This window comes from Trichomycterus rosablanca, chromosome 4 (assembly GCF_030014385.1).
Source record: "Trichomycterus rosablanca isolate fTriRos1 chromosome 4, fTriRos1.hap1, whole genome shotgun sequence".
NCBI lineage: Eukaryota > Metazoa > Chordata > Actinopteri > Siluriformes > Trichomycteridae > Trichomycterus > Trichomycterus rosablanca.
This window is the reverse complement of record NC_085991.1, coordinates 47,527,264-47,548,196: the sequence shown is the minus strand read 5'-3', so window position 1 is coordinate 47,548,196 and position 20,933 is coordinate 47,527,264. Positions and strand designations below refer to the sequence as shown.

Below are 20,933 nucleotides of genomic sequence, written 5' to 3'. Positions count from 1 at the left end.
TGGTTAATAGTGGCGCGATAACCAGGCTAGATTCCTCTGCTCTCTAAAGTCGCATGCAGGTGCAGTACGTGTGTATTAGTGTAACGAGCCCCATCAGAGAGAGTTTTAGTACCGAGGGGAACATCGCTACCCCACTCAGATCCTCTCTAAAACACATCAGGTGAACATGTTGGTTCTTCTAGCGCGCATGATAACGCAGGTTTTTTTACCATATTTTGATTAGATGTGCATTTAAAATATTTAGCCTAAACACTTTTTTTTTGTTTCACAGTGTATATCTAACCTAGGCTAGAAGCTAAATTTAAACCTTTTTTTAATAGAGAAAAGACGCGCATCCCTGCTGTGTTCTGTATTTAACAATAAACACACATTTCATTGGTCTTAAAGCTGTCTCTTCTTCATCATTATAAAGCAATAATATACCGAATCATAGCCTAACAATAAAGCTTGTTTATATAGCTCTAAAATCCAGATCAATTAAGTAATTTTCAAAATAAAAAAAATTGCGATATCACCGCATACCGCGATATTGAGACAGGCTGAATAGGGGAAATTCTCTCACCGCGACAGCCCTAGTTTGCGCTCCTTATTACTGAATCTAACCGTTACCGTGTATGACCCTTGTTGTCTTCCGTTTACCGTTTTAGTTTTCGCTGGTTTCGTACACCGTTTTTGCCTTTCCCTGATTTATATTCCGCGAGCGTCTGCTCAGCTTCTGCCTCGTGACGTGTTAGTATTTTAATTAAAATATAAAAGTATGTAAACAATCGCGATTGTCACATTTCTAACATCGGGTGAAAACGTTCATTCGAATTAATCGTGAAAATCGCCCAGCACTACAGTAATTACATACGACATTTTTATTATATTTATTTAATTACATAGTGTGTACAACATTACTTGTGTACTTTAATACTTTTTGCTTTAATGTATCTTGAGCTGCTGTAATAACTGACTTTCCCTATGGGATTAATGAAGTTATCTATCTACTCAGGCTTGCTTTGTGCACAGAGCACCATAATGCTGAAACAGGAAGGAACCTTCCCTAAAGTGTTGCTGTAAAGTTGGAAGCTATTAATTCCCTTTATACTGATTTATTTATGACACTTGTTGGCACTTGTTCTGGCTGAAACTAATGAATTGATCATTTAGAAGAGGTGTACCAATACTTTTGTCCACACAGTGTAGAATCTGATGGAATGAAATCACCTCCTCAGTACTTACAGCTGGGAGAAGAGACTGCATGTTCTGGTTCGAGTCTGCTATTGTTGCCAAGTAGACTAGATTTCTGTGAAGCATCTGCTGGAACCTAAAAAAAAAAAAGGTACAGGGCATGTTTAAGGCTGTTACAGAACTGTAATATTTCATAACCAATAGTTTTACAGTATTCTTTTAATTCTAGTGATTTTCCCCAGTAGGTTAATGAATGTGATGAACATAAGCAGATTATGATAAAACGATTTCAAGAAACTTTAGTAATCAAATAATGCAAACGCTTGGGTTTAATAAGTAATCAGACTGTTTCACCTCACTACACGTCGTCAGACTGTGGGAGGAAACCCACACAGACAGGGGGAGAACATGCAAACTCCACACAGAAAGGACCCACCTAGGAATGGAACCCAGGACCTTCTTGCTGTGAGGCGACACTGCTACCCACCGAGCCACCTCATACATTTCAAACAAAACTCCGTGCAAATAAATGCCAACACTGCAGATCGTTTTCAAGCTCGACGCTCAGCCGCTCATGCACCCATGGCGTTATGCACCCGACCTCGCAGTGAACGAAGCTCTGAATGTGATCATGTAAAGCCACCTTGGATATTTCGTATGTCTAATAAAGTCTGTATTAACACCGCCGCACTCTGAAACCTGTTCAATGTAAATCCTCTACAAGTCTTGGCTTAAGCTGTACGTATAAAGGTGAAGGTGAAAAGACTTACTGTGAACATTCTACTGTTTTGCCTTTGCTTTGGGAGTCCATGATGTACTGAATCAGCTGATTGTTTTCATCAAGCAACTGTAAGAGAATATTTTAATTCGGCATGTTAAAACAGCACCACAAACATTGCAAAGCAGAACTGAGGTACAAGGTCATACTGAACACGGACATGGACAATTTAGTGTCTCCGATTCACCTCACTTGCACGTCTTTGGACTGTGGGAGGAAACCGGAGCACCCGGAGGAAACCCACGCAGACACGGGGAGAACATGCAAACTCCACACAGAAAGGACCCGGACCGCCCCGCCTGGGGATCGATAGGAAAAACTCCCCAAAAATTACAAGGAAGAGTCCTTGTGAGGAACCAGACTCAGACACCACAGAATCTGAAACCACTAGTAAGACAATGTCTATATATATCTGCTGAAAACCCCGTCAGAACCAAAGTAAGTTACGTTAGTAAGTACATGTCAGCTTAAGTGCTTAGTTAAGAGGTGATGAAGGTTTTTAATTGTCTTTTGAAGACAGCGAGAGACTCAGACGTTCAGACAGACAAAGGAAGCTCGTTCCACCACTTGGGTGCAGGTACAGAGAAGAGCCTTGATGCCTGTCTTCCTTGAGTTCTGGGTGGACAAATACACCGATCGGGCATAACATTAAAACCACCTCCTTGTTTCTACACTCACTGTCCATTTCATCAGCTCCACTTAGCACTAGAAGCACTCTGCAGTTCTACAATTACTGACTGTAGTCCATCTGTGTCCCTACATACTTTTTTAGCCTGCTTTCACCCTGTTCTTCAATGGTCAGGACCCCCACAGAGCAGGTATTATTTAAGTGGTGGGTCATTCTCAGCACTGCAGTGACAAAGACATGGTGGTGGTGGTGTGTTAAAAACTCCGGCAGCGCTGCTGTGTCTGATCCACTCATACCAGCACAACACACACTAACACACCAGCACCACGTCAGTGTCACTGCAGTGCTGAGTAGTGATCGACCGATTAATCGGGCCGATTTTTGGCATTTTTTTAGATAATCGGCATCGGCCGATATATGTGCGCACAAGGCCGATATTTAAACATTGCCTCCGTCAGCTCAGTGACTGTATACAGTCGTTGGTCTGGCTGTTGTTAGAGCGCCCCGTGTGTCCATTTTGCCACTCTCCAGGCAGACATCAGTGAATGCACAAGAACGAGAATTTTTAGTGAGATTGGGACCATTTATGAGAAGAAAAGGAACAGGCTCACTGGAGAAAATGCAGAGAAACTTTGTTTCCTGCATTACAACTTGCTGCTTTTAGACTGGGACTACTAAAAAAGAGAGGCTGAGAAAACATTCAGTGAGGATATTGCCATTTTATTTCAAGACTGGAAACTGTTTCCTACAATTTGCTGCTCTTGACTTGGACAGGGTTTACAACCTTTTTTTTGCCAAATATTTCACTTTAACTTTATTATTTTTTATTCACAAATATTTTTGTTAATATTTTATTTATATTTTGATTACTTATCTAAATGCTCAAACACAATGCACACACAGTTTGGTGCTTAAATAATGGCTCCTTAAAAGAAGTTCTTCTATGTGCAACTGTCTTCACTAAGCATGTTTGTTCATTCTTAAAAACAAAAAGATACTGCTATCTGCTTGTGTATGTTAAGTGCACTGAAACCTTTGAAATAATTTGTATTTTATTTAAAGTTTTTATTTTTTTTTATTTAATTTTTTGAACGGCCAAAAGAGCAAACAAGAATATACAGTGATAAATAAATGTTTATTTAAGATCATTAATTCTGTTTTGTTGTATTATTATTATTATTATTATTATTATTATTATTGTATTTTGTAGTTGTAAAAAAATGGTATTATCGGCTTTATATATCGGCCATCGGCCACTTCTTTCGTCTAAATATCGGTATCGGCATCGGCCATTAAAAAACCCATATCGGTCGATCACTAGTGCTGAGAATGATCCACCACCTAAATAATACCTGCTCTGTGGTGGTCCTGACCACTTAAGAACAGGGTGAAAGCAGGCTAAAAAAGTATGTAGGGACACAGATGGACTACAGTCAGTAATTGTAGAACTGCAGAGTGCTTCTTTATGGTAAGTGGATAGTCTGACTTGAACCCAATCCAGCAGAGCGTCCAGTAACATCACAGGATGCTCTTTGGAATATTGTAAATTCATGCAGGGATCACATGGGTCAACAGGTTTTGGACAAACTCGTGGGGTCCATGCCAACTAAAGTGCATGCTGTCATTATAGCAAAGGGGAGAACATACCAAAGAATGCTTAATTAAAACATTCATGTATTTTTTTTGTTCAAAGATTCAAATTCTAAATTGAACTGTTATTCTGATTATAAAATCTGTAATAAAAATGATGAATTAATTTCAAAATGCAAATCAGGAGACCAAAACCAAAATAAGGAAATCAGACCAGCTCATCTAAGCAGTTTTTTCACTGCTGAGTAAATTAGTGACCTAGTTGCGGTCTTGTTCCAAAATACATCATTACCCGTGAATATTTTCATACAAAACTAACTCAAACTGGAAATAAATAAAGAAAAACAAACTGGACTGGATGTTTGGTTCATCTCAGCGCTCCCTAACAAAGGCAACAGCTAATGTGGTTCAAATGAGTGGCTACGGGTAAGAACTAGGGCCGTATATCAAATCGCATCGTACTCGCTACACAGATGCACTGCACGCGACACAATACAATCAACAACGCAGCCTAATTAGTGCACTACATAGTGAATGCAAAGCTGTTTGAGACGGGCCGCGGGCCTTTAGCCGATCTAGCTATGGTGGGTAGAAATATGCGTTCGTGTCAGTTAGGTCAATTTAAACAATGCTTTAATAACGTATTAATAATCATCGTGTTAAAATCTGTTTAATAAGCTTTAGTGCAAAAACAATAATCAAAATAACTACCGAAACCTCAGCTAGCTACATAGCAACCGCTGGCTAATGCTAACTGTCTGGAAGCTCAATTCATCTTGTTATTCAAATATTACCTTTTGTATTCCGGCGGGTGTAATATCACCCTTCCCGCGCTGCCTGTGAGGTGCGAACGCCACCGACATAATGCGAGTTTTGAATAAGACTAAAGAAAATAAATCGTGTTTACAAATCAAACTAGCTGCAGTGCACGATCACATCCAGCGCAGCCTTAACAGATATCCGCACACACACACCGGAGTGTTCCACTACTCGGTTTAGGGGGGTTCACTGAGTGGCTTAGTGTCATTTAATTAATAATGTAATAATTCCATATGCCAAAGCAGTCAAAATAATTCTAAATATTTTTTAGTCATGTTTTGTTAGTATGAGTCAAAACAGCTATTCCAAACCTGGACATATTTGTAACGTGATACGACAACCCTCCCCCTTGAGCGAATGGTTCGCTCCACTAAGACTCCTGAGAAGGCCGCCAGGAATACACAGAGGAGACGGACACTGGCATCAAGTTGGCATTATTGCTCAATTTTAACGTATATATCGAACAAATGCATTTAATTCTTCCTACTTCCACACGCTGCAACGTCGCGGCTTAAATACAATGCGTGTTTAAAAGTGAAATCCATTCTTTCATTGTTGTTGTTTCCCTAAAGCCATAAAGTCATGCCCCCTCTGCATTACATTGAGTTCAGTATGAATGGCATTTTGAAGATGGCGGGGATTTAATCATGTGGTACCAAACTGAGGAGAGATTGTTAGTTAAGAGCACAGCACCCAGGCTGTACCCAGACGTGTTTTAATACACCTTAAGAACGGTGAATAAATAATGCACAAGCATAACTCTAATAAAGAATAAAATCCTTATCAGCTCTATATGGCATGATGTGCACATACTGTACCAAGTTTACAGGGTTTAGTTCATTGCAGACAGTATGAACCTGAGATATTTCATGTTTTATCTGCTCAACTTCATTGTAGGTTGGGACAGTAAAGCATTTACCACTTTGTAATGTTGCCATTCCTTTTTATCATGCTTAAAATACACTTGTAGCCTAGTGGTTAAAGTACTGGACAAGTAATCGATAGATCGTTGGTTCTAGCCCCACCACTGCAAGGCTGTCACTGTTGGACCCTTGGGCAAGGCCCTTAATGCTCAACTGCTTAGAGTCTACAAAATACTCTCACAGTTCTGTAAGTCGCTTTGGATTAAGGTGTCTGCTAAATGCTGAAAATGTAAATGTGCAATTTTCTGTCCTGAGTTCAGTATGAATGGCATTTTGAAGATGGCGGGGATTTAATCATGTGGTACCAAACTGAGGAGAGATTGTTAGTTAAGAGCACAGCAGCCAGGCTGTACCCAGACGTGTTTTAATACACCTTAAGAACGGTGAATAAATAATGCACAAGCATAATTCAGATAAAGAATAAAATCCTTATCAGCTCTATATGGCGTGATGTGCACATACTGTACAAAGTTGACAGGGTTTGGGAATGTGATGTGATGCTACACCCCCCAAATCAGAAAAAGTTGGGACTGCAAATAATACACAGACAGAGTTTCTTATATTTACTTTGACTTTTACTTCATTGCAGACAGTATGAACCTGAGATATTTCATGTTTTATCTGCTCAACTTCATTGTAGGTTGGGACAGTAAAGCATTTACCACTTTGTAATGTTGCCATTCCTTTTTATCATGCTTAAAATACACTTGTAGCCTAGTGGTTAATATACTGGACCAGTAATCGAAAGACTGCTGGTTCTAGCCTCACCACTGCCAGGTTGTCACTGTTGGACCCTTTAGCAAGGCCCTTAACCTTCAATTGCTTAGACAATATACTCTCACAGTACTGTAAGTCACTTTGGATAAAGGTAAATGTGCAATTTTCTTTCCCAAGTTTATAGGATTGGGGATATGATTATACATATTTCCAGCATTGCTTATACTGTAAATACCAGGCAACATTGTTTAGAAATAGCTGGTGTGTGGTAAATACAATGTGTTCAATAAAATATATGGTGTTTTTTTTTTTTAAATAAGGCTTGAAGAGAATGAACAAACCACAAATACTTGTTATCAATGCAAATTTACACAAGGTCCCAACTTTTCTGTAATTGGAGTTCGTATCTTGTAGCATATACATAGGTAAATAATTTTTAATACAGTATCTGAATGTGCTCACATCCTTTTGGTTTATATAAGTACAAAGTCAAAATGTTTGAAGTGTATAAATGCACTGGGTGTGTATTTTAAAATATAATCATACCCTCATTGTCTATGCCAACATTAATGACAGCATTATTAATGACATACTTTTAATGGCTTCTAAAAAAAAAACATCTGTTTTAATCGTGATCCGCATTATTGATTTGGCACAGTTTTTACGCCGGATGCCCTTCCTGACATGACCCTCCCTATTTATCCAGGCTTGGGACCGGCACTACAATGCACTGGTTCATGCATCCTAGCGGCGGCTAGGTGATTTTACAATAGGACAATTCAGTGTCTCCAATTAGCCTGGCTGCACGTCTTTGTACTGTAGGAGGAAACCCACGCAGACACGGGGAGAACATGCAAACTCCGCACAGAAAGGACTCGGACCGCCCCACCTGGGAATTGAACCCAGGACTTTCTAGTGCAAGAAAGATATTATTTACATATATTATAGATAAAATGCAGGAGTGATCAAAATAAATGAAATTGAGTAGACATACTGTATGTACAGGTGTAGACAACAGATATTGCTAATTGTGCAGTGTATATGAATGGTAAAAAATAAAAAAGTCATAAAAAATGACTAAAAGTGACTAAAAATGCACAGATATATTGTGACATAACATGTATGTATAACATATGTACAATATATACATTATTGTTGTGCTGGTGTATAGTGCAATAGTGCAGTGTGCAAATATCGATGTGCAATTCACAATAATCACGGTGGGTAGCACGAAGGTCCTGGGTTCGATCCCCAGGCGGGGCGGTCCGAGTCCTTTCTGTGCGGAGTTTGCATGTTCTCCCCGTGTCTGTGTGGGTTTCGTCCGGGAGCTCCGGTTTCCTCCCACAGTCCAAAAACATGCAGCCCGGCTAATTGGAGACACTGAATTGCTCTATAGGTGAATGGGTGTGTGTGTGTGTGTGTGTGTGTGTCTAGCCTGTGATGGACTGGCGCCCCGTCCAGGGTGTTACTGTGTGACTTGCACAAAACTGGGATAGGCTCCAGTACCCCCTCCCTGCGACCCTGATTGGATAAGCGTTTAAGAAAGTGAGTGAGTGAGGGTTGTGTTGGGTCAAAAGCCCTTTCATGGAACATTGGCACAAACCGGGAAAATACCCTAGACGTAGCAACAGTGTGTCACATGGCATCACAAACTCTTTTAATTACTCACACTTAGAGGTCATTAAGAGCACACAAACCACCTTCTCTGTGTGTTTGGAAGGTGTAACAAAACCAGAAACCCAGAGAACACCCTCCACAGGAACAGGAAGAATATGCAAAATCCACACAAACAATGAATGAAGGCGAAGTCTGAGTAAAGGTGCTGTGTGGCACCCACCTTATGAGCTGTGCCACAGTTCCACCCACCAAAAACCAAGCTCAGTGTCAGCAATAACTAGTCCTAAATCCTAAATGTCCTAAACACATGGGTTCTATTTTCGTCTCTGGTCACTGGCAGCTCTAAAATTGTAAGTGATTGAATCTGTGAGCTACCCAGTGACCGGTACTCTTGTGCCCAACGTTTACAAATAAATGTTCCAGTAAAATTAGGCATGTTCTGTATACACACCAGCAGATGGCAATATTTACCCAAGAGCAGTGCATCCATTCTCTTTTGCTTCTATCACTGAACACAGCAAGTGTAAGGAACCACAAGCCTTGGACCCTGAGCTCTGACATGTTTTATTTTCAAGATTTTTGAATGTTTCACCTCTGGTGCCTCACATTAGAACCACTGAATCCATCTCAAGACTCAATCATTTCTCTAGATTGACACAGAAAAGAAAGAAAGATGAAAAGCTGAAAATCTGACAGTGTCCCTGGAGCTAAGATGAGCTATCAGGCTGCGTCTAGTCACAAGGGGCTGTACGCTCGGACAACAGCGTACATTTTGCTAATTTATCCTGATTACTACGACGACTGAATGGCATTTCCCTGATGGAGTTGCTCCGAACTGAGGTGATGGTAGTCATGGGGACGAGATCGCTACACCAGGTTACGTGTGACGCAAGCACGTAAGTGCGAGCCCTCCCGGAACCCATTCAGATTGTATTGCAGCGCCTGCAGTTCCAAAAAAAGAGCCTTAACATGAGAGTCTATCAGAGCAATCCAGACTGAAATCGCCCAAATGGAGAGGTACTGTACGGAACACAGCTCGACGCTGATTGGACGATATTCAGAGGCAAGACAGACTGTCCAGAACAGTCACAGCTGTGATAGAAAAATTTCTTCCCTTTCACCCTTTGGTGGTGCGTCGCCTGAGGGAATTTGTGCCTATTCAATCAAAAGATGACAGCATTTGTATGGCTGGACACTGATGCTGGTCAAGAAAGCCTCAATTGATGTTCCAGTTCATTCTAAAGCTGTTCAGTCAGGGCCAATGAAGTTTCTTTAAACTGAATTCTTCTTCATGTCTTTATAGAGCTTGCTTGGTACAGAGACAGTCATGATGGAACAGGAAAGAGGCCTTCCCTAAACTGTTGCTGCAAAGTTGGAGGCATATAATTTTCCTTATACAATTGACTTATTACACCTGTTAGCAACTGTTGTGGCTAAAATACTCTCACTCACTTTCTTAATTGCTTATCAATTGGGGGGGGGGGGGGGGGTTGCTGGAGCCTATCCCAGCTTTTCAATGGGCGCAAGGCACACAGTAACACCCTGGACGGGGCGCCAGTTCATTGCAGGGCAGACACACACACACATACACACACCCATTCACCTATAGGGCAATTCAGTGTCTCCATATAACCTGACTGCATGTTTTTGGACTGTGGAAGGAAACCGGAGTTCCCGGAGGAAACCCACGCAGACACGGGGAGAACATGCAAACTCCACACAGGAAGGACCCGGACCGCCCCGCCTGGGGATCGAACCCAGGACCTTCTCGCTGTGAGGCAACAGTGCTACCCACCGAGCCACCGTGCCACCCTGGCTAAAATATGTGATTCAAAAATTAGAAGGGATGTCCCATTACTTTTGGCAATATAGCGTATACACTGATGAGCCAGAACATTAGGACCACTCACCTAGGCACAGCTGCTTTAGTGTAAACCCAGGACTTTTTACTTTACAGATGTTTCTTACTGGTGTACATAAACTTTTAAGTATTAATTCAAGTACAAATACAATTTAATATATAAGTCTTAATATATATTACCCATCAGCTTAAATCTTAAATCCAAATCACCAAATCCTTACAATCTTACCCGCACGTGCACCTCAGAGCACATCAAATATTGAAATTACTGAATAATAGCAAAAGAGCCAAGAAGCACAATGTGAGCGAGTGGGTGGAAAGAAAGGAATCGTGGGAAAGTGCAGCCCTGGGCTTACTGATTTATCCTACAGGCTGCTGCTCCTTCATCCTCCTTCCATTCAATGTGCAACTCCACCCTGTGTAATGTCCTCTACATGTGGGTACAGTAATCAAGCTATATACACCGATCAGCCATAACATTAAAACCACCTCCTTGTTTCTACACTCACTGTCCATTTTATCAGCTCCACTTACCATATAGAAGCACTTTGTAGTTCTACAATTACTGACTGTAGTCCATCTGTTTCTCTGCATGCTTTGTTAGCCTGCTTTCACCCTGTTCTTCAATGGTCAGGACCCCCACAGGCCCCCCCACAGAGCAGGTATTATTTAGGTGGTGGATCATTCTCAGCACTGCAGTGACACTGACATGGTGCTGGTGTGTTAGTGTGTGTTGTGCTGGTATGGGTGGATAAAACACATTTTTAAATACCGTGTCCACTCACTGTCCACTCTATTAGACACTCCTACATAGTTGGTCCACCTTGTAGATGTAAAGTCAGAGACGATCACTCATCTATTGCTGCTGTTTGAGTTGGTCATCTTCTAGACCTTCATCAGTGGTCACAGGACGCTGCCCACGGGGCGCTGTTGGCTGGATATTTTTGGTTGGTGGACTATTCAGTCCAGCAGTGACAGTGAGGTGTTTAAAAACTCCATAGCGCTGCTGTGTCTGATCCACTCATACCAGCACAACACACACTAACACACCACCACCATGTCAGTGTCACTGCAGTGCTGAGAATGATCCACCACCTAAATAATACCTGCTCTGTGGTGGTCCTGTGGGGGTCCTGACCATTGAGGAACAGGGTGAAAGCAGGTTAAAAAAAGCATGCAGAGAAACAGATGGACTACAGTCAGTAATTGTAGAAGTACAAAGTGCTCCTATATGGTAAATGGAGCTGATAAAATGGACAGTGAGTGTAGAAACAAGGAGGTGGTTTTAATGTTATGGCTGATCAGTGTGTATATGTATATATATATATATATATATACATTGGATGTTTTCTTTTTACTTTTATCAATTATAAATTTTAGGTTAAGATTAATTTAATTTTGTGTATGTATAATTTGTGTAAATCTATTTAATTTTCAATTATTTTCCAGGCCAGCCAAGGAGGTTGGAGGTCCCAGCTGAGTCTGGTTCCTTTTCTTGCTGTAATTTTAAGGAGTTTTTCATGCCACTGTCGCCCTTGGTGGCTCAACAGGGGTCTTTGGTCTGTTGGTCCTGGATTCTTTAAAGTTGCTTTGAGACCATGTCTACTGTAAAAAGCGCTATACAAATAAAATTGACTTGATTTGTAATAAAGGTTCAAGAGATGAACAAATCACAGATTCTTCTTTTTATTGAATTTGACAAAATGTCCCAACTTTATTGGAAATGGTGGATCCCACACAAACATAAGAAAAAAATCGCAAAGCTCTTTATAGACTCCTCATGGCTAGAAGCAATGATCCAACCCATGATCCAACCCATGACCTTTATTTACTCAGGCTTTTGATTAGTCTTTTCAAACTAGGGGTGTGTGGCCTGGACGTCTGGGGTCTGGGCAGCCTGGTGCTCTCATGTTTGTCAGATTTATTGGCGCTGCATGTTGGCTTCTGGCTGCATCTGGCTTCTCACCTTTAGGACCGGAACTGCCCACCCCAAACATAGACAAAGGCGCAGAGCTTGGGGGATCTTGGTGATAGAAACTTGTGGTGATCAGGGATGTTGGGTCGCTGTCGTTCTGCCTCTCTTGCTTGATCAATCAGGTTTGATGACGGTGGGGGAGGTGGGCGCTGATGTCCTGTGAAAGCCTTCATGACCTTGTTACCTGCTCGCTCTCCCTTTTAGTTATGCTGTAATAATTAGGGGTGCCGGAATCTAAAGCTACTCTCTGTAAAACTTTACTCATAATGATTTCACATTGCAACTACAGTACATCTTCTGTTGTTTTACACACACACACCCCCCCCCCCCCCCCCCGCCCCCCCACGGAAACCTGTTTACCCACCCGAGGTTAAAGACTGCAAGTCTAGACTGCAGTGCCAACAATGCTGCTCCTGCTAGATGGGATGGGTACCTGGCGTGTTTGCACCAAAAATGTCCAGAACTTACAACAGATCACAGACTGGACTGAACAATGAACTCCAATTATTAGTTTGCTAGTTATAACTTTCAGTTCAATGTAATTTTGTGTTTGTATGATTTATAGTAAATAGTAATAGTAAATCCTATTTATTTAAAGTATCCTCCAGGCCACACAAAGAGGATGGAGGTCCCTGCTGGTTCCTCTTAAGGTTTCTTCCTGTAATTTTAAGGGAGTTTTTTCTTGCCACAGTCGCCCTCGGCTTGCTCAACAGGGGTTTTTGGTCTGTTGGTCCTGGATTCTGTAAAGTTGCTTTGAGACAATGTGCATTGTAAAAAGCACTATACAAATAAAATTAACTTGACTTGATTTGAAATAAAGGTTCAAGAGAAGTAACAAATCACAGATTCTTCTTGTTATTGAATTTGACAAAATGTCCCAACTCTATTTGAAATGGAGTTTGTATATCATGCAAGTCTTGTGAATTGTGGATCCCACACACCAGAAGCAATGATTCAACCCAGGACCTCAGGAAACAATTCTCTGTGTGGCACTTTTTTGTGCCACCCAGTCTTACACTTGCACCTCTTTCCTGTGGTCATCAGTTTGTTCGTTTGTTTGTTTATTAGGATTTTAACGTTTAATGTTTCACACTTTGGTTACATTCATGACAGGAATGGTAGTTACTCATTACACAAGATTCATCAGTTCACAAGGTTACATCAAACACAGTCATATCTCCAATTCACCTCACTTGCACGTCTTTGGACTGTTGGAGGAAACCGGAGCACCTGGAGGAAACCCACGTGGACAAGGGGAGAACATGCAAAGTCAAGTCAAGCCAAGTCAACTTTATTTATATAGCGCTTTTTACAATATACATTGTCTCAAAGCAACTTTACAAAATCCAGGACCAACAGATACAAAAACCCCTGTTGAGCAAGCCGAGGGCGACTGTGGCAAGGAAAAACTCCCTGAAAATTACAGGAAGAAACCTTGAGAGGAACCAGACTCAGCAGGGCCCATCCTTCTTGGGTGGCCTGGAGGATACTTTAAATAAATACACGATTTACACAGAGCATACGAACACAGAATTAAATGATCTAAAAGTCATAACTGGTAATAAATAGATAAATAAACAATTAAATAATAATAGAGTTGTTATCCGCTCTAGTCTTCAATAAAGTCTGTAGTGATTTCTTGTCGTTGCAATTACTCCAGATCCGTCACATCTGACAGGAGCAGCATCGTTGTCCCGGCAGTCTCGACTTTAATCCTTAACCTCGGCGGGTAAACAGGTTTCCATCAGAATGCCCTCGGGGTAAAACAACAGAGAATGTAGTTAATAATGTACAATGCTAGTTGAAAAACAGTTTTACAGAGAGTTTTAGACTCCGGCAGCCCTAATTATTACAGCATAACTAAAAGGGAGAGCAAGCAGGTAACAAGGTCATGAAGGCTTTCACAGGACATCAGCGCCCATCTCCCCACCGTCATCAAACCTGAGTGATCGGACAAGAGAGGCAGGACGACAGCAACCCAACATCCCTGATCACCACAAGTTTCTATGACCAAGAACCCCCAAGCTCTGCGCCTTTGTCTATACTAATCAAAAGCCTGAGAAAATAAATATGTTTTCAGTCTAGACTTAAACATTGAGACTGTGTCCGAATCCCGAACAGAGGCAGGAAGATTATTCCAGAGTTGTGGAGCTTTGTAAGAAAATGCTCTTCCACCAGCTGTGGTCTTTTTAATTTTAGGAACTATAAGTAACCCTGCATCTTGTGAACGAAGTGGACGTGCTGGGTTGTAGTAATTAATAAACTCACTCAGATACTGTGGAGCCAGACCATGTAACGCTTTATAAGTTAGTAAAAATATTTTGTAATCAATGCGAAATTTAACTGGCAGCCAGTGTAGAGATGATAGAACAGGAGTGATATGATCAAATTTTTTAGTTCTAGTTAGCACTCGAGCTGCTGCATTTTGAACTAACTGGAGTTTGTTTATGGATCTACCAGAGCATCCAGTTAGAAGAGCATTACAATAATCTAACCGAGAAGTTATAAACGCATGGATCAGTTTTTCAGCGTCATTAACAGATAGTATATTTCTTATTTTAGAAATGTTACGCAAATGATAGAAAGCAACTCTAGTAATATTATTAATGTGTGTATCAAAGGAAAGATCTGAATCTATTGTGACACCTAAGTTTTTTACATCTGGGCTGGGAGTAACAGAGAACGTGTTTAAGTTTAGCACCAGGTTAGACAACTTGTCTCTTGCAGCTTTAGAGCCAACAAGTAAAACCTCAGTTTTATCTGAATTAAGTAAAAGAAAATTACACAAGTAAACATCCAGTTTTTTATGTCGTTTACACAATCTTCTATCTTACTGATTGTGTCAGTATAATTTGGTTTGGCTGATATATACAGCTGTGTGTCATCTGCATAGCAGTGAAAGTTTATGCCATGTTTATGAATAATTTCACCTAGTGGAAGCATATAGAGTGTAAATAATAGCGGTCCCAGTACCGACCCCTGTGGAACACCATACTTTACTTTTGTAGTTTCCGAGCATTTATTATTTACATAAACGAATTGCGAGCGGTCAGTCAGATATGATTGAAACCAAGAGAGTGCGAGTCCTTTAACTCCTACTGTATTTTCTAGCCTCTCCAGTAAAATGTTATGATCGACCGTATCAAACGCTGCACTAAGATCTAATAGAACAAGAAAAGAGACACATCCATTATCAGAAGACATTAACAACTCGTTAACTACTCTAATTAATGCGGTTTCGGTACTATGATTGGGTCTAAATCCTGATTGAAATTTTTCATGAATTCAATTTTCATTCAAATAAGAACATAGCTGTTTGGAAACGACTTTTTCTAATATCTTTGAGACAAAAGGAAGGTTTGAAATTGGCCTATAATTAGATAAAACATGTGGATCAAGATTAGGTTTTTTAATCAGGGGTTTAATAACAGCACTTTTAAACAATTTAGGTACATATCCAAGGCTAAGGGATGCATTGATTAATGTAAGCAGGGGCTCTACAATAGCTGGGAGTAAATCTTTAAGTAAACGAGTTGGAACAGGATCGAGTATACACGATGATGACTTTGATGATTTAATCAACATAGTTAGTTCATTTTGGGAGATTGGATTAAAGGAATTTAGTTACTATTATCACCAATGCTGCTCGGAGTGAGGCCATACTTAACATTGGCAAGTGACACACTTTGACTCTGAAGTCGTATTTTTTCTATCTTGTCATTAAAGAATTTTTTAAAATCATCGCTGGTACAGTCAGGCGGTATATTAGATTCAGTTTCATTGACGTTTTTAGTTAATTTGGACACTGTCTCGAAAAGGAATCTGGGATTGTTTTTATTTTTCTCTATTAGGGACGAATAATATAAAGATTTAGCTTTTATAAGTGCATGTTTATACTCAGTTAGAGCATCTTTCCAAGCAATCTTATACACCTCCAGTGTAGTGTGACGCCACTTGCGTTCTAACTTCCGTGCTGCTTGTTTAAGTGCGCATGTGTGGTCATTGTACCAAGGAGCAAGTTTTTTCTCCCTAATCAGTTTAGTTTTGAGTGGGGCTACGTTATCTAAGGTTGTGCGCAGTACGGTTTCTAGGTTTTGAGTTGCCTGATCTAGTTCTTTAGGTTCCGATGCTGATATATTTGGTAATGCTGGTAGGCAGTTTATGAACGCTGCTGCAGTTGCAGATGTAATAGTGCGCTTATATTTAAAACGATTTGGTTGCTGTATATTATTGGACAGGGACACTTCATATATTAGTAGAGAGTGATCAGAAATTAAGTCATTCTGTGGTACAATTTCCAGGTTGTCTATGTTTATACCATAAGTAAGTATTAAATCTAAGGTATGTTTACAGCGGTGAGTGGGTCCTGTTACATTTTGGGTGATGCCTAAAGATTCTAAAATAGAATCAAACGCAGTTTTGAGTGGATTACATTTATCCTCATAATGGATATTAAAGTCACCAACAATTAAAGCTTTCTTAGTTGATAAAACTATTTTAGAAAGAAAATCGGCAAATTCGTTAAGAAATTCTGAGTAAGGACCAGGGGGTCGATAAACAGTATCCAGTTTAAACATACTAGTTTTATCAGATGAACATTTATTGGTTATGTCAGAGATAAGAACTTCAAACGAGTTTGTTATGGGAGATGATTTTACAGTGAGACCTATGTCCTTGTCATAAATTGTGGCTATTCCTCCACCACGACCACTAAGACGTGGCTTATGTTCATAACTGTAACCCGGAGGAGATGCTTCATTTAAACCTAGATACTCATCAGGTCTAGTCCAGGTCTCGGTTAAACAAAGTGCACTAAGACTATTATCTGTAATTATTTCATTTACAATTACTGTTTTGCATGCAAGTGACCTGATGTTTAGAAGTCCTAACTTTAGTTTAGCTTTACTATGGTTTTCATGATGCTCATTTAGATTAATTTTAATTAAGTTATTATGACATACTTTTTGATTTTGTTTTGGCTTACACCTGCCACGGTAAACAGACACAGTCTCAAGGGTTTGTGACCTAAGGATTCCGGGTGACGTCCGATGGCGACTCGCAGACAGTCGGTTAGGCCTGTTAGTCTGCTGCCTGGTCTTGGCTCTGGATAGTCATTTAACACTATCTGCCGCTACACTAACGCGGTGGTAAAGCCTGTCACCTATGCTGCAAGAAATGCGAGCAGCACCCTCCCACGTGTGGTGAACACCATCCCGCTTCAGAAGACCAGGCCTTCCCTCAAAGGTGGACCAGTTATCTACAAAATCAATGCAGTTTTCTGAGCACCATTTAGACATCCAGCGGTTCAGCGACAACAACCTGCTGTAGGTTTCGCCACTGGGTCGAATCGGTAAGGGGCCAGAGCACACTACTGCCTCAGACATCGACCTAGCTAACTCACTAACTTTAACATTACTCTTAGTAACCTCAGACTGCCTCAAAGGACCCGGACCGCCCCACCTGGGGATCGAACCCAGGACCTTCTTGCTGTGAGGAGACAGTGCTACCCACTTAGCCACCGTGCCGCCCGTGGTCATCAGTAACAGAACGAGCGGGCGCACTTTAAGCAGCTGCATTAACAGACTTTTTATCTTTACGTTCGGGCTGATCAGAGGCAGGAATGTTGGCAGCATGAAGCCACTGTGCTACCATTATGGAAATAAAAAAAGATGTGGAGCAGCTGCAGGGCAATCGAGCTTCATACGAGGACTTTCTCTCCCCTCATTTTCACAGAGAGATGATGGGTTACAAAGACGGGAGAAAATAAAACCAGGGCTACAAAAGCCAGCACTTCAGGCAAGGAGCTCCCAAATCCAAATTAAGCAAAGAAAAAAGAGAAAAATTCTGATTAAAAACAGCAGTTGTTAAAAAGTTTGGGGGGAAAAGGAGGCGATTGCAAAATGCAATCAAGCTTAAATCCTAATAGGGAACATACAGGTTCAGGATTATTTAAAAGCTGCAGCTTGTGATGTAGAATTGCTGGAAGGAGGGAGACAATTTGTCAGAAATGCATCAGCAGTAACCAGGAATCTCATGGTTCAAATTTGAAGACAAACGGTCCTGTAGTAAAATAACAGTGTGATCAAAAGCTCACAGCACCGAACACATGTTCAGTAAAACGAACAGTGTGGTAATCTGAGGTACGTTTAAAGATACTGCAGTGTTTTATGACCACCTCCTTGTTTCTACACTCACTGTCCAATTTATCAGCTCTACTTACCATATAGAAGCACTTTGTAGTTCTACAATTACTGACTGTAGTCTATCTGTTTCTCCACCACAGTTTTCGCCTACTTAGCTAACACAGTTAGCCTCATGCCTAGGGTGGCCAGATTCATAGTCACAAAAAGGAGGACATTACACCCCAAAAGGAGGACGTCATACCAGGAACAGGGGGGCATGATACCGCAACACACAGAATGAAACCAGAACCCATATAACAGAGTTCTTGACCAGTTTAAGCAAGAATTTCTCTAACACATTACTGTTTTACTCACCATGTTGTGTCTACTTTCGATATTTAAGTTGATATTTAAGAGCGAGCGGGCGAAATTCAACCACCCAATCACAGACTTGCATTTTGAGGGCGGACCTTCTGCGATTGGCTAGTGGTGGGCGAGCATTTGTTTTGACATGTACCTGAGACAGATAATATTGATCAAAAATGTAACCAGTTTATTCCAAAAGGAGGATTTTCATTTCATATATATCAGTGTTTGCTATATATTTCCTGTTTGGCTTGCCATAATATATGTATATATATATATATATATATATATATATATATATAATATTATTATTATTATTATATATATATTATGGCAAGCCAAACAGTAAATAAATAGCAAACACTGATATATATGAAATGAAACTCAATATATATAAAATGAAACTCGATATATATGGAATGAAAACTGATATATAAAATGAAACTCAATATATATAAAATGAAACTCAATATATATGGAATGAAAACTGATATATGTAAAATGAAACTCGATATATATAAAATGAAACTTGATATATATAAAATGAAACTTGATATATATGGAATAAAAACTGATATATATAAAATGAAACTCAATATATATAAAATAAAACTCGATATATATGGAATGAAAACTGATATATTTATATAAAATGAAACTCGATATATATAAAATGAAACTCGATATATATGGAATGAAAACTGATATACAGTGTATCACAAAAGTGAGTACACCCCTCACATTTCTGCAAATATTTCATTATATCTTTTTATGGGACAACACTATAGACATGAAACTTGGATATAACTTAGAGTAGTCAGTGTACAACTTGTATAGCAGTGTAGATTTACTGTCTTCTGAAAATAACTCAACACACAGCCATTAATGTCTAAATAGCTGGCAACATAAGTGAGTACACCGCACAGTGAACATGTCCAAATTGTGCCCAAATGTGTCGTTGTCCCTCCCTGGTGTCATGTGTCAAGGTCCCAGGTGTAAATGGGGAGCAGGGCTGTTAAATTTGGTGTTTTGGGTACAATTCTCTCATACTGGCCACTGGATATTCAACATGGCACCTCATGGCAAAGAACTCTCTGAGGATGTGAGAAATAGAATTGTTGCTCTCCACAAAGATGGCCTGGGCTATAAGAAGATTGCTAACACCCTGAAACTGAGCTACAGCATGGTGGCCAAGGTCATACAGCGGTTTTCCAGGACAGGTTCCACTCGGAACAGGCTTCGCCAGGGTCGACCAAAGAAGTTGAGTCCACGTGTTCGGCGTCATATCCAGAGGTTGGCTTTAAAAAATAGACACATCAGTGCTGCCAGCATTGCTGCAGAGGTTGAAGACGTGGGAGGTCAGCCTGTCAGTGCTCAGACCATACACCGCACACTGCATCAACTCGGTCTGCATGGTCGTCATCCCAGAAGGAAGCTGACGCACAAGAAAGCCAGCAAACAGTTTGCTGAAGACAAGCAGTCCAAGAACATGGATTACTGGAATGCCCTGTGGTCTGACGAGACCAAGATAAACTTGTTTGGCTCAGATGGTGTCCAGCATGTGTGGCGGCGCCCTGGTGAGAAGTACCAAGACAACTGTATCTTGCCTACAGTCAAGCATGGTGGTGGTAGCATCATGGTCTTGGGCTGCATGAGTGTTGCTGGCACTGGGGAGCTGCGGTTCATTGAGGGAAACATGAATTCCAACATGTACTGTGACATTCTGAAACAGAGCATGATCCCCTCCCTTCAAAAACTGGGCCTCATGGCGGTTTTCCAACAGGATAACGACCCCAAACACAACCTCCAAGATGACAACTGCCTTGCTGAGGAAGCTGAAGGTAAAGGTGATGGACTAAACCCAATTGAGCACCTGTGGCGCATCCTCAAGTGGAAGGTGGAGGAGTTCAAGGTGTCTAACATCCACCAGCTCCGTGATGTCATCATGGAGGAGTGGAAGAGGATTCCAGTAGCAACCTGTGCAGCTCTGGTGAATTCCATGCCCAGGAGGGTTAAGGCAGTGCTGGATAATAAAGGTGGTCACACAAAATATTGACACTTTGGGCACAATTTGGACATGTTCACTGTGGGGTGTACTCACTTATGTTGCCAGCCATTTAGACATTAATGGCTGTGTGTTGAGTTATTTTCAGAAGACAGTAAATCTAAACTGCTATACAAGTTGTACACTGACTACTCTAAGTTATATCCAAGTTTCATGTCTATAGTGTTGTCCCATGAAAAGATATAATGAAATATTTGCAGAAATGTGAGGGGTGTACTCACTTTTGTGATACACTGTATATACAATTAAACTCGATATATTTAAAAAGAAACTTGATATATATAAAATGAAACTTGATA

The 20,933-nt window shown here is 40.6% G+C and overlaps 1 protein-coding gene across 2 annotated transcripts in view; it reads right to left on the bottom strand.

The window, feature by feature from the left end:
- Window positions 1-5,117, bottom strand: part of ss18 (SS18 subunit of BAF chromatin remodeling complex) — a 36,461-nt gene extending 31,344 nt beyond the window's left edge. For both annotated transcript variants that reach the window (XM_062994414.1, XM_062994413.1), the window contains exons 1-3: window positions 4,964-5,117; window positions 1,944-2,020; window positions 1,225-1,309 (exon numbers count right to left, since the gene is read on the bottom strand). In XM_062994414.1, coding sequence (XP_062850484.1) covers window positions 1,225-1,309; window positions 1,944-2,020; window positions 4,964-5,032 — 231 coding nt within the window. In that variant the 5' untranslated portion in view covers window positions 5,033-5,117. The remainder of the gene's footprint in view (window positions 1-1,224; window positions 1,310-1,943; window positions 2,021-4,963) is intronic.
- Window positions 5,118-20,933: the final 15,816 nt, after the last annotated feature.